The following is a 12,896-nucleotide window of genomic DNA, read 5'->3' on the forward strand; positions in this document are numbered from 1 at the left end:
ATAAAGGGCCTTTCAATTCAAACTCTACAGTACTTTGTAGTATCTGCATATAGGATTGTCCTTAACAAGAGTTCTTGCTAAAACAGGATGTGAAATATCTTGCTAATACAGTGGGAGTGGTAATTTTACAGCATTTGTTGTTCTTTAAATGATCCTGGAGCCAGCACATTGCCAAGCAAAGGCCATGCTCTCTCCCCTCATTCTTCTTTGGCTTACTGTAATTAGCCTTCATTTTACTCTCTTCCTCTACCACCTTCTTTATGCTTTTCCCTCTAGTTAGAATTGTCTTCTCTTGGGCAAGTGCCAATGAGAGGCCCATTAGTTACCCAATAAGGGGGTAACAGCAGTGCAGTGTGGACCTTTCCACCCCCTCCACAATGTTGCAGGAAGTAGGCCAGGATGGCCAAGCAGCATGCTCTATGCTTGCATAGAGGTGGGAGATTTAAAGAAGTGTGGCTTTGGAATTCTGCCTGTCCAGTGTGCAGCCCAGAAGTTGGAAATGTTAACAGTTCTCTTTCTGACTCTAATCACTACTCTCTTCCTCAGATCACAGCTAACCTGGAGGAAGCTCACCACTGGTTCAAATCTAAGTTTGACAGCCTGCAGCTAGAGCTAGTGAAAAACAAACAGCAGAATATCCCCAGTGAAAGGAACTATGGCAAGGAGGTAAATAAGGGAATTGCCTTTACTTTCAAGGTAGAGGCGCATAGTTAATGGAAGGATGAGGAACAGGGAACAGCCTGTAGTAGAGTTCCCTGTGTATGTGTCAGAAGACCAATGATATTAGTACAGCCAGGCGGCGCTGTTGCAGGGAAGAGTGCTGGCACTTGTTGAAGTGAAGGTAATAGCAAGGTCATGCGGGACTGTAGCAGGTGTTTCCTATACAGAGGCGAGTACCAGTGCCAGAAGAAAGCCAACACTGTTTTGTTTGGATGCATATAACATGGGCAGGAGACAGTTTCTGGAGAACTATAAGAGAACTCTGCCCTGTTGTGATGTTCTGCTGTATGCAGAGCAGGAGCAGAGAGGCGTGATCTCCAAACAAAACTTCTCCACTTCAAGCGAGGGGAAGAGCAAACCTCAGACCAAAACTTTCCCCTCTTTCCTATCTCATTTCTTTAGCAGGTTAAAGGTGACAATCAGAATTTTGGTTTCTTAAGCCCTATTGATTTCTGCAGTTCCCATCAGCCCACACCTCTCTCAGCCCAACTAGCATCTCCTTGGAGCAGGAAAACACTCTCAAAGGAGTAAGCCCCTGGACAAAGGTTTAGAAGTTTAGTTTGTTCTCTCACTTCTTGCTGATGTTTCACAGGATGTGCTTATTTGGTGGGTAAATGACAGTTGTTTAACCTACTAGGGACAGGTGGGGACAGGAGAGGAACGAGGGAGCCCCTTTCTCTCCATTATCCATGTCCTGCTTCTCTCCAGCTATATTTTATTTCTGATTAAGCTCTGACCCAAAAAACTGTATTGAAAATGAGTGGCTCTAGTGTGCCTTCCTCTCTTGCTTTTCTCCATGACTGCCGCCATTCTCCCCACCACTCATCCAAACAGTTCTGTAAAGACGGTTCTCCTTACCTTGTTTTGTATGGAGATCTCAGAGCCTTTGTTACAGCTGTGGCAATTCCCAGATAGCTGTTTGACCTGCCTCTAAAGATGTATCTTGAGCTGCTGCAATCTCTGTATTTTCTGCTGTTGTTCATTGGGAATGAGAGGGGATAGATCAGTTTTCATCCAGTACCCTGTCCTTTAACAGACGGAGAAGGAAAAAGCTGTGAAACTCCCTAGCCAAGCCTCCCTGAATCGGTGGGAGACTAAACAGCAGCTCAAACTCATCTCCAGGAAGTACCAATCAGAGCTAGACAGGAAGTGATGTCATCTAACCCAGGAGATTCCAGGCTGCCATACCACCCTGCACCTGTGAACACCACAGTTCAGACCAGATCTTCACATGCTGGAAGATGAGCCCTAAGGTTGAAGTATCTTGATCTATAAGCAGCTGCATATTTCAGAAGATTTTTAAGTGTCTATAAGCAGAGGTCCTGTATGAACTGCGTCTGCTCTGTATCAGTGAAGAAGACCCTTCAAATAAAATGCACATTGACTGGCTGGCTGATAGAAGACCAGTGCAGGCAGGTTTTGGAATATTAATTTAAATTGTGTACTACAGTTCAGCTTAGCTTATAAATCTCACCTGTCTGACACATACTAGAATGTATCATTTTGTGAGGCAGATTTCCATTTTCCCCATCCTAACATGGTCTTTGAGTGTGACTAGTTTGCTTAAATGCTTCATCATGGAACCATAATTTATAGCAAAGAAATTATTCCTCTCTCTAAAGCTTCCTATACAAGTAAGTTTACGTTCTGGATCTATGTCGCCAGTCACATCTCTCATTTGTGTTTTAGCAGCTCAAGAGGAGGGTAGTGGGTTGGAATGAGCCCTGCAAAGTGAGGAGGCATCATTATTATTGAGAGCTCAGATTGCTATGCAGGGATTCTGCCTATCCAGAGAATGGTCTCCTGGATTCCTAGGCTGGTGATGGTAAACTTGCTGAAATAGGACAGTTGTCCACTGTTGGATACTGGTGGTTGCTTGACCAGTACAGGGAGAATCCCTTCTTAGCTGATGGGAATAGCTACCATTAGTAGCAGTAAAAGGAGCCTGGGCCTGGGCCCTGAGAGGACAGTGCCCTTGGGCAATTGCAAGAGCCCTGTCTTTGCCCAAGGCTCCATTGCTGGAAGGTGCACCATGTGGGTGTGAGAGGCTGCCAGGTAGAACACCTTGCACCATTGGTACCCATGTGATTAATAGAGTAGGTTAATTCTGCCCCACCTTGGAACAAGCTTCCCAAAGGGCAGGAGGTGTCCAGAGCAGGTGCTGTACACCCGTAGTTGCAGCACGTTAAGACTAACTACCATTCCCTTACGATACAGAAACAATTTTCATCCACTGTTCAATTAATGAGCACTTAGGAGTAGCTCAGATTCCCTCCTTAAAACTTCGTCTGCCTCAGCTTACAGTGTAACCCAGCTACATCAGATGTGCTGTTACACACCTAATTTTAATTTAATAATTGCAGTGCTGTTTCCTAAGCTTCCTCCAGTTGTCTGATCCATTTGTTTCTGTGAGGCTAGTTTGAAGCTCTGTGGGGCAGAGGCCATGCCTTCCTCTGTGGTGTGTACAGGGCCAAGCATATTGCTGGGACTTGGCAAATAACAATCATTCCACCCATTTTATATACCTACCTTTATAGCATAATTAGGTTTGTACGACAACAGCCTGAACCATTATTTTAGGGCCTGGTCCTGCCCCTATTGTTGTCAATGGGTATTTTGCCATTGACATCAGTGAAAACAGGATCAGACCCTTAGTGATTAAGCACCTGATTGGAAGCTCTTTAAAGCTAATAGGTATCTTTCATTAACTTCAGTAGCCTTTGGCTCAGGCCCTAAATCCTAAAGAGTTATGGTGCTGAAATTCCTAAGGGCTGGTCTACACTGCCGCGGTAGTTCGGCGGCTGGGGATCGAACTTCCTGGTTCGATTTATCGCGTCTGGTCTGGACGCGATAAATCGAACCAGGAAGTGATCGCCATCGACTGCGGTACTCCAGCTCAACGAGAGGAGTACCGCGGAGTCGACGGGGAGCCTGCCTGCCGCGTGTGGACCGCGTCTGAACCGCGGTAAGTTCGAAGTAAGGTATGTCGAATTCAGCTACGTTATTCACGTAGCTGAATTTGCGTACCTTACTTCGACTTGGGGGGTAAGTGTAGACCAAGCCTAAGTAGCAGAAGCCTTCAATACACCTTATGTTCCTCCTCCCCATGGCGAGCTGAGTTTCTGCACGCCACATCACTTCTGAGTGGCGGGGTTAAAATGAGCCTATGTGTAGGATTCTGTTCTAGAGCCCTGTTCTCCTCTCAGGTCAGTATCAGTAGTGTAGTCTAACTCTGCCAACTTTAGCACCAAGCTGTAGGCAGAGCCTGAAACCAACCTAGCATGGCACTGGCTGCCTTATCTCACACTGCATCTATTTGATCTAGTTAAGCTATGTGGCTAACTGTTAATGACAACACACACTGCCCTTCGTCTAGAAAGAGATGCTATGAGGTATGGTCCAGTGGCAGGGGAAGACAGCTCCACATACTACCATCCAGTTTCCTGTCGTAGGAATTGGTGGTACCAAGGAGCTGCTGTTTAGTGATTAGTGGGCATGGATTCCTTCTTTCATCAGACCTTCTTTTCACAGATACAGGGCACTAGAGTGCTGTGTGTATAATTGCTGTGTATAGTTATCTAATCTGCTGACTTTGTATTTAAATAGTCATTAAATCTGCTTTAATTACTACAGTATTTGCAGTTTGTCATTCTCATCCATGGTGCATGAAACCTATTATTTCTTTTAAAGAAGTCCACGATAAGCACTTGTCCTGAGATGTTTAGGATTGAGTGTGGTGAGACTTAAGTGCAGTCTAAGCATAGAGTAATACTTACACTGCTGTAGTGCTTTCCATCCTAACCACTAACAAACTATGGGCTATATACTTGCTACAGTAAAGCCCAGAGGATGGGACAAAGGACTAGGGAAATGCCTTGTTGTTCACTGAATAGTTTTTGCTGAATACTCCCTTCATCGTGGCGAGGTTTGAGGAGTAGCATGACAGGAAGTAAGGATATCACAGCTTATCGCAACTGCATAGCAAATTGATAAAGGCAGGATGCAATTACCTGAATTTTACAGGAACAGTATGGTTAATGCTGTTCTTACAGACAGCACCCTGGGCTTGGGCAGGAGCTCTGTTTTGTGTCTGAATGAGAAGAGATGCTCCTAGTACTATCCTGGGGCACTGATTACTGACACTGAAGGAAGAATACCAGCTCCAGTCACCAACCAGCCTTTCCTGCAGGGCACAGCTATTCCCTGGCAGGCTGCCACCCTGCACTGACCTGCCATTAAAACAGCTTTTTTCTTATTAGGTACTGTCTCACAGTACACAGCTATGAGTTGGACTTTCCCACGCACTTAATGGAGGTAGGAGCGCACACCATCTTGAAAGCCATGGAATGTAATTTTTTAACTCTGTTTCATGTGGTGGGATTTCCAAATGCACCCAACTCTTTCTAAAAATTGTCAAAGGGGACAACACGACAGCTGAGATCGCTTTATTTTCATTGTAGTCGGCCGAGTTAAATTCAGACCGTAACTTTACCACCACCTGCTGACTATTGGTAGGAGTAGATAGATGTACACCTTTCATTGACACTGCCATACTGTAAGTGGATAATCAGGATAAGAACGATGAGCTGCCACGGTAAATAGCTAGAGGAAGTGTGAAATTTCTACTAAATAAACATTTTCTACCTCAGTAATATTTGGAAGATGGCAAAATTGAATAAAAATATGCTCACTTATAGAGCTATAGTATTACACAACATGAGACATTGTCAGCCCTTACTCTGGATCCACAGCCTTCACTGAATGTACATACATGTGCTGATAGCAAGCAGCTTTCTAATGGTCATTCCCAGTATCACTCAGACAGAACACATTTGTGGTTAGGGTTTGAGGACACTTTTGTAAACAACCTTCTAGGGATGTCCAAGTTACCCCTCACTACAGTATCTAAGCACACGCTAATAACTAAGAACAAGAATATCCAGGTAATTAAGCCCAATATTGTAATAATTTATTATTTGATACAGAACTGTCTACAAGTTATTTTCTTACATTAAACTGGAAAAGGAATGTCAGAGCTGGCAGCAACTACAGTTAAAGTTGCCTAACAATTTTTTCCATTCTAAGCCACTTATCAATTGCTTACAACTTTGCCAACCATTAAAGCTAAAGGTTTCCGCCTCCGGCTGATTTTCTTTTAGTTTTAGCAAAAGCAGTGTGGCCATTTACGAGAATGCGGGGGGGGGGGGGGGGAATTTTAACCTGTGAAAAACAATGTAACAAGTTTCTCTGAGAAACTTCCGTGCATTCATGTTTTGGATCCAATTAATTCCTTGAGTACCATCCGTCCTGTGCACTGAATAAAGTTGTGGAAAAAGCAGTATCTGATCATAAAATTAGAGACTATCATACTGACACAAAAAAGGGAGCCAAATTAAGGTTGCAAAGTCTAGCATTCAAGTTAGAAAATAGCAGAATTAAAGCTGACTTTTGGGGAAGAAAGTATAATATGTGGGATACTATAAATGCTGGTCAGTTATGACCTATCCTCCAAAACACAAGTCATTTTCTCTTACCTTCAGCACATTAGAAATCCACAGATTGTGTGATTTTTTTTTAATGTGTTGATTAGTGAACAGCAAACTTTCAATAGTAGTATGTATGTGTCGTCATTTTATCTGACCATTTGATCTCATCATCTGATCTAATATAAACAAATTATATTTTGGTTCCCCAGGAACAGAGAATTTGGCAAGACCATTGTTCCAATTTTCTTCAAGAGCTGTAACAAGTGGCTGAGATTTAATGCATGATACCACCAAACTAACTAATGTGTTATCTAATAGAATTTGTGTTACCACTAAACTTTAATTAGTTGGGCCAGCTCAAAGTACTACACATACCAAAATTTAGTGTTGTAATGCTACAAAGGCTTTTAAAACAAATCTTACTGAAGACAAGTTTCAGAGATAGGGCTATCATCATCACTTCCAGCATGAGGTTATTTCTCTGCTGGAAAAGAGTAACATATATGACACCTGTATAATTGGAATTATCATTCTTGATTAGCAAAGCAATATACAGAATTTGCAGCACCTCTCTCTCAATATTTAATTATTTAGTACAGGAAGATAATGGGCTGTAGGTTATTACACTAACAAATGTTTAGCCCACTAAACAACTTAGGACTTTTTTTGTGTGTTTGTCTTTGCTGAGAATAAGTTATTTAAATGACTGTTGATTTCATAAATAACTAAAGATCTTTACTAGACCAATTTACAATACTCCAGAAAATGGATACCTTTTACTGATGTGACACTGATTTACTAATAAAAGAAAATTACTTTTCTTAAACAGACACAGCTTGCGATGAAATAAAATATTTTTCCAGGAATCCTTATCATCCTTTTTAAGTACTTTAAAGGTCTTGCAATTGCAGTTATTTGTAACATTAAGTCTCTCTGGAAAAATTCCCTCAGGAATCCAAGAGCATCTATGGTCTGGGGGGGTGTTCGGCTTATATCTTCCCCCGCCCCTCAAGCCCATTTCTTCAGTCTTCCCTCTCCTATATAATAGTAACAATTTTGTACAGTACACGGCAAATGTAACCAATTGCCAGAATTGAACTTGGACAGTAGCCAGTTAAATTACTTTTTAAAAATCTTCTCCAAAAAAATGTGCACATCATTTTTAGTCCTTTATTCAGTTGAGAATTCTGTGTACCAGCACCAACTTCAGGCGTCACAAAAACTCATCAATAAGGTGCTCGACCAACATCTAAGTATGTCTGGAGAATCTGCTCACAAAAGCCTGCTTGTTGAACTTTGGTTGTATCGGGGCATTTTACAGTTCCAACCTCAGGAAATGGAAAATATAGCTCAAAAGTTCAGGAAACAAAATATATACAGTAACTAACAACTCTGATCCAATCACATCTAGATCAGTTTAGAAAAAATATGTACATATCTTTTTGAATGGGTCTTTCCATTGGTGTGTAATGCCTGAGATCCTCAATGCCCCAGTGGAAATGACAAATGTTATTTTCCTAGCAGGCTACCTCTTAGTCACAAACAGGTGCCACAAACTCCATCATACGATTCCATATGTATACAACAACTTTTGAGCCATTCTTAAATTTCCACTGCTCTGATAAATTAGTGACAAGTTGAAGGCAACATCTCTTCGCAAGTCTGTCTGATCAGCTTCTATTCCCTGGAAGAATTAAAAAATCATTTACTAGCTTGCATGAATACTATACCATAAATTACATTAAAAAACATAAAATCAGTGCAATAACATACATGGGGCAAGTTCTACATCATCTAGGTGCTCAGTTCATTCCCACCACATTCAGATAGTTATATTGTAATTCTGTATTTTTATACTAAACCTTCATACTCATGAAACAGAAAATGCCAGTTATATTTAATATTATTCTGGCTTTTAAAATGGACCTTATGTACACTTCTTTATTCAGGTGGCAAAGTTCTTCAGCAACCATTTTCTTGCAGTTGCTACACCCAGCCAGATAATAAAATAAACCTGACAATCATTACCTGAGCAATTTGAGTTATACATGTTCATAAATACAGCTCAGATGATAAATCAAGTGCTTTCTCTAGTGCCTATGAAATTATATTGCAAATATAAACTAGACACTCGTGCACTAGTTTTACTTCTGGTTAAAACATATTAGTAATGCTGATCTGATTTTACTTTTATAGTTCAAATGTTTAACCATATGATACCTCTAAGATGAGAGGAGGAAGCTCAAGTGCCTTTTGGTAATAATGGATTGCCAGATGCACTAATCCCAGCTGATGAAGGCCACGGCCTAGGTTATAGAAAGATTCTTGGCACGGTCCACGGAGGCCCAGGTACCGGTGAAGGAAAGAGAATCCCTATGCACAAAACATACATTGGAAGCTTTATTTTTTGTAAAACAATAAAGCAGCATGTTTTATGTGCAAAAAGAGTTTTTTGCCCATAAATATAACTGCCTAATTTAAGACCAAATGTAAAAACTAGCCATCCACTTTCCCTGACACACTAGACCAACAGAGGAGATGCTTTGTGGCCTCAGCGTCTCACAGGGTGAAGACAACAGACAGATCTTTTGATAAGCTGTGTGCAAAGTTGTTCAGAATTATTACTATTTCTATAGCACTCTACTTTAATAGATATTTTACAGACATGTAAGACAGGCCCGCGCCCTGAAGAGCTTACCATCTAAATAGAGAGACAAAAGGAAAGGAGGAACAAAGGGATACAATGAGATTGTTTGTTTAACCCCATACCTATTACGCTTTAGAACCCCCACCTCTTGTCTACTATTTTTTTTAAACAGTTGCCCACCCCACCCCCCTTTATCCCCATTTGAATTTGAACCTGCTGTGACGTTACACCCCATATTATTTATGGAAATATGCTTATGATATGGATATGGCATAACAGATATACCTCTCTACCCCGATATAACACGAATTCAGATATAACGCGGTAAAGCAGTCCTCCGGGGGTGCGGGGCTGCGCACTCCGGTGGATCAAAGCCAGTTCGATATAACACGGTTTCACCTATAACGCAGTAAGATTTTTTGGCTCCCGAGGACAGCGTTATATCGAGGTAGAGGTGTATTTTATGGGCCTTATAAGGTATCATCGGAAAGGTTATAATTTACTGAATGTGATTATCCAATTTATATGCATGTATCATTTCTGTATCTAAAGTTAGGAATATTGACTATGTAACAATTACAACTGTGTGTGCATTTGGGAGACACCCACTACACAACAGGCCATCACCTTTGATGGGCCATTAGGAAGAAACAATAAGACTTTTGAAGATACTAATCTCTCTCCTTCCTGAGAGGTGTCCTGGGACTAGCTGTGACATTACTAGGTCAGGTGGTCCTGTCACCTGGTACAAAACACCATCTTGGACTTCTAGTAATTTTCCACTAAAAGGAAGGAGAGGTCAAGACTGGGAAACAAAAGATTCCCGCCTTATGTAAATCTTATTTAAAGCTGGGGATTAAATTGATCTTGGTTCACTCTTCACTGAATTCCCACCCAGGATGACTGCTGGAAACACCTAAGGAACAAGGACAAAGGGAAAGGGGGAGGAGTACTGAACCCAGGCTGGAAAAGGGATCTAGTCTGTGAATAAGATGCCTGAAGATTTAAGCTACAATCATGGTAGCTAACCTTCAAGAATTTCTGCAACCTGCCCCAAAAGCAGCATTTAGGGTGAGAAATTACTTCTTGAAACCAGTTTCTTTAAGATTTTAAAGTATGAGTGTTTTGTTTTATTTGCTTAGTAATTTGCTTTGTTCTGTTTGCTATCCCTTATAATCACTTAACATTTACTTTTTATAGTTAATAAACTTATTTCTTGTTTATAACGTAACCCAGTTTGTGCAATTCATATGGGGGGGTGGAGCTGTGCATATCTCTCTCCACATTGAGGGAGAGAGCGAATTTTTATGAGCTTGCGCTGTGCAGATCTTTCTAGACAGCACAAGACGATATTATCTTGGGTTTACTTTCCAGAGGGAAGCTGCACTTGAGTGCTGGGCAATTTCCTAGCTGAATCTTCCCATAGAGAGCTGTTTGCAGACTCTGTGTGATTCTACAGCTGTGCTCCCTACCTGTGTGTGTGCTGCAAGAGGCCAGAGAGCCTGATTCAGCAAGACAGAGGGAAAGGAGGACCAGGCTAGTGGAGCCTGCGGGCTCAGTGAAATCCCGGTACATCAGGTGGCATCCCAGAAGGGGGATCCAACCCGTCACACCTGCCCTACATTAATCTGAATTACTATTTCAGACCTCTTCTTTTCATGGCATCAAAGAAAAAATAGTTAAATAAAGCCTTTACTAGCTTCAAGCCCTTAATACATCACAGTACTACTTCTGGAATACAAATGCATTCACCCCACACCTTAGTGCTCCCTGTAAAACTCCTGCAATACCAGTTAACTTCACACAGTTACCAGTTGCGGGCAGATGAAAATCTGCAACTTAGCCAATAAAAAAAATTAAAAGGGCAGGAACAAACAGCTCAGGGTAAAGTAATGGATAATTCACATATCCTAAATAAAAAGACAAAGGGTCTAATCATGCTTCTACTGAGCCAATGAGAGTTTTCCCCACAGGAACCCAACTCTGGCAGAGCTAAAACTTACAATTCCCCCAGTCCGGAGGTTTAGCCACTAGACCAGTGTTTTTCAAAGTTCGGGTCGTGACTCAGCACTGGGTTGCGGCATGTAAGGCACTGGGTCGCCTTGCTCAGCACCCAGGGACCCTAGCGGCTCTGGTCAGCACCGCCAACCGGGACGTTAAAAGTCCCGTCGGCGTTGCTGCCCAGCTAAGGCAGGCTAGTGCCTACCTGTTCTGACACCGCGCTGCGCCCCGGAAGTGGCCAGCAGCTGGTCCGGCTTCTAGGCAGGGGGGCCACGAGGCTCTGCGCGTTGCCTCCGTCCCGAGCACTGGGTAATTCCCCTTGCTCTCCCTCCTATCCCTCTGCCCCCCATTCAGAAGGATCTACTGCCCCCATCCCTACCACCACCTCTGCCACTGACTTGCTATGTAACTTTGGTAAAGTCATTCAACCTCCGTGCCTCAGTTTCTCATCTATAAAATGAGAGATGATACACTTGCCTGCCTCTCTCCCTCACAGGGTTGCTGTGAGCATTCATTAGCTAATGTCTGTACAGTGCTATAAAGGTGAATGGTGTTAGGACCTGAGTCACCTCCCAAAGAGAACACATTCAACACAATCATTTTCAGATTAAAATTCACCACAGTATTTCTCTTTTTCAATTGGAAGAGTCTTGGGAAAAATCAAATTGGGTTCAGGAGGAGGCGGAAAATGGAACACAAATTACTGTATAGTAATTACAAGAGTTATGTCTCATTTTGATGACACAGGAATGTGCAGCCTCTGCTGTAACCAGAGGGCTTGATTTCTTCAGCTACTATTGATAATCAGAGAAAATAGCTCATTCAACAGTAAGGAATTAGCTCAGACTCTAACAGCTAATCATGATAATTAGGGTCACCACTAGGTCACTGTCTGGGTGAACTACTGAACAAACAAACTTAGAAGCAAGCAAAGATTAAAAACCCTCAACATGGGTGAATACAAAATGAGAAAAGCAGAGACACAAAAAGAAAGGCATCTTTGGAGGGTGACATTTTTCAAGTATATTCTTAGGAGACCGTCAGCAACAGACAGGAAGGATGGATTATTACGGAGAAAAAAAGTGGTTAAACATATTTAAAATTAGGCCAAAGTATGCAAACTTGAATGCCTAAAGCTCGGCATCTAAACAAGTGCTCTGATTTTAGAGTTGTTCAGCACCTGCAACTCCTACTGAAATTAAAGGGAGCTGTAAGTGCTCAGCACTTCTAAAAATCAGGCCCCTTATTTAGGTGCCTAACTTCATGCCCCCGAAGTGGAATATGTTGGCCCTAGCTCTTAGCCTCATTTGGTTCACTGAAAGGTAAAGGGAGGAGGAGTAGAGGGAATTAAAAAACTGGATTTTCCGAGGAAGGGATTAGAAATAATGAAGAAAATCACGATCGTGCCAGCACAAGAAATGGGCCTGATCCACAAGCTTCAGATCCAGTGTGGGGCTGTTCAGCCCCAACTGTCTGGCAGGTGAGGACATGAAGAAACGGGACTGGTTGAAGGTGGAAAAAGATAGGGTGGGTTGTGCTGGAGCTGCAATCCAAGAAGGGAGTCTCCTTGTGGGCCATGCAAATCCAGGAATCCGTGTAAACCTTCAAGGTAATTAACCTAAATTTGAATACAGGGATCCAGGAGAAAGAACAGTGATTAGCACTTTCAATGTGTGTCATATTTTAAAAACAGACAGTAGCTGCAATATCTTCAGAAAAAGAATGTGGGTTGAAATTTGACTTATAAGGTTGAATATCCAGATGCAAATTAGTTTGTTACTTTTTTTAATTAAATCAATGCCATTTTCTTCACGGGCTTAGGTTAAGAAATGAAATTTCATAGGCAATTTGTCCATAGTGATCTTATGCACAGCTGATTATCCACACACTTTCCTGTACAAAACTTGCAAGCCAGTTATACAACTGAGCAGAGCCATTGCAGTATATCAAAAGTTAAATCACTTTAATAACATTTTGCATAGGCGCCAACTTTCCCCGGAGCCGGTGGATGCTTGCACCCCACCCCGTCCCCATCCCCGCCC

The 12,896-nt window shown here is 42.1% G+C and overlaps 2 protein-coding genes across 5 annotated transcripts in view; one reads left to right on the top strand and one right to left on the bottom strand.

The window, feature by feature from the left end:
• CCDC150 (coiled-coil domain containing 150) overlaps positions 1 to 3,547 on the top strand; it is a 44,630-nt gene extending 41,083 nt beyond the window's left edge. For all 4 annotated transcript variants that reach the window (XM_026647639.1, XM_026647641.1, XM_026647642.1 and 1 more), the window contains 2 exons: positions 547 to 666; positions 1,757 to 3,547. In XM_026647639.1, coding sequence (XP_026503424.1) covers positions 547 to 666; positions 1,757 to 1,873 — 237 coding nt within the window. In that variant the 3' untranslated portion in view covers positions 1,874 to 3,547. The remainder of the gene's footprint in view (positions 1 to 546; positions 667 to 1,756) is intronic.
• A 2,547-nt stretch (positions 3,548 to 6,094) lies between these two features.
• The window catches only part of GTF3C3 (general transcription factor IIIC subunit 3), a 30,376-nt gene continuing 23,574 nt past the window's right edge, over positions 6,095 to 12,896 (bottom strand). The window contains exons 18-19 of the mRNA XM_026647643.2: positions 8,427 to 8,579; positions 6,095 to 7,890 (exon numbers count right to left, since the gene is read on the bottom strand). Of these exons, the coding sequence (XP_026503428.1) occupies positions 7,768 to 7,890; positions 8,427 to 8,579 (276 nt within the window). The 3' untranslated portion in view covers positions 6,095 to 7,767. The remainder of the gene's footprint in view (positions 7,891 to 8,426; positions 8,580 to 12,896) is intronic.

This window comes from Terrapene carolina, unplaced genomic scaffold, assembly GCF_002925995.2.
Source record: "Terrapene carolina triunguis isolate 2854851 unplaced genomic scaffold, T_m_triunguis-2.0 Scaffold62, whole genome shotgun sequence".
Classification (NCBI taxonomy): Eukaryota; Metazoa; Chordata; order Testudines; family Emydidae; genus Terrapene; species Terrapene triunguis.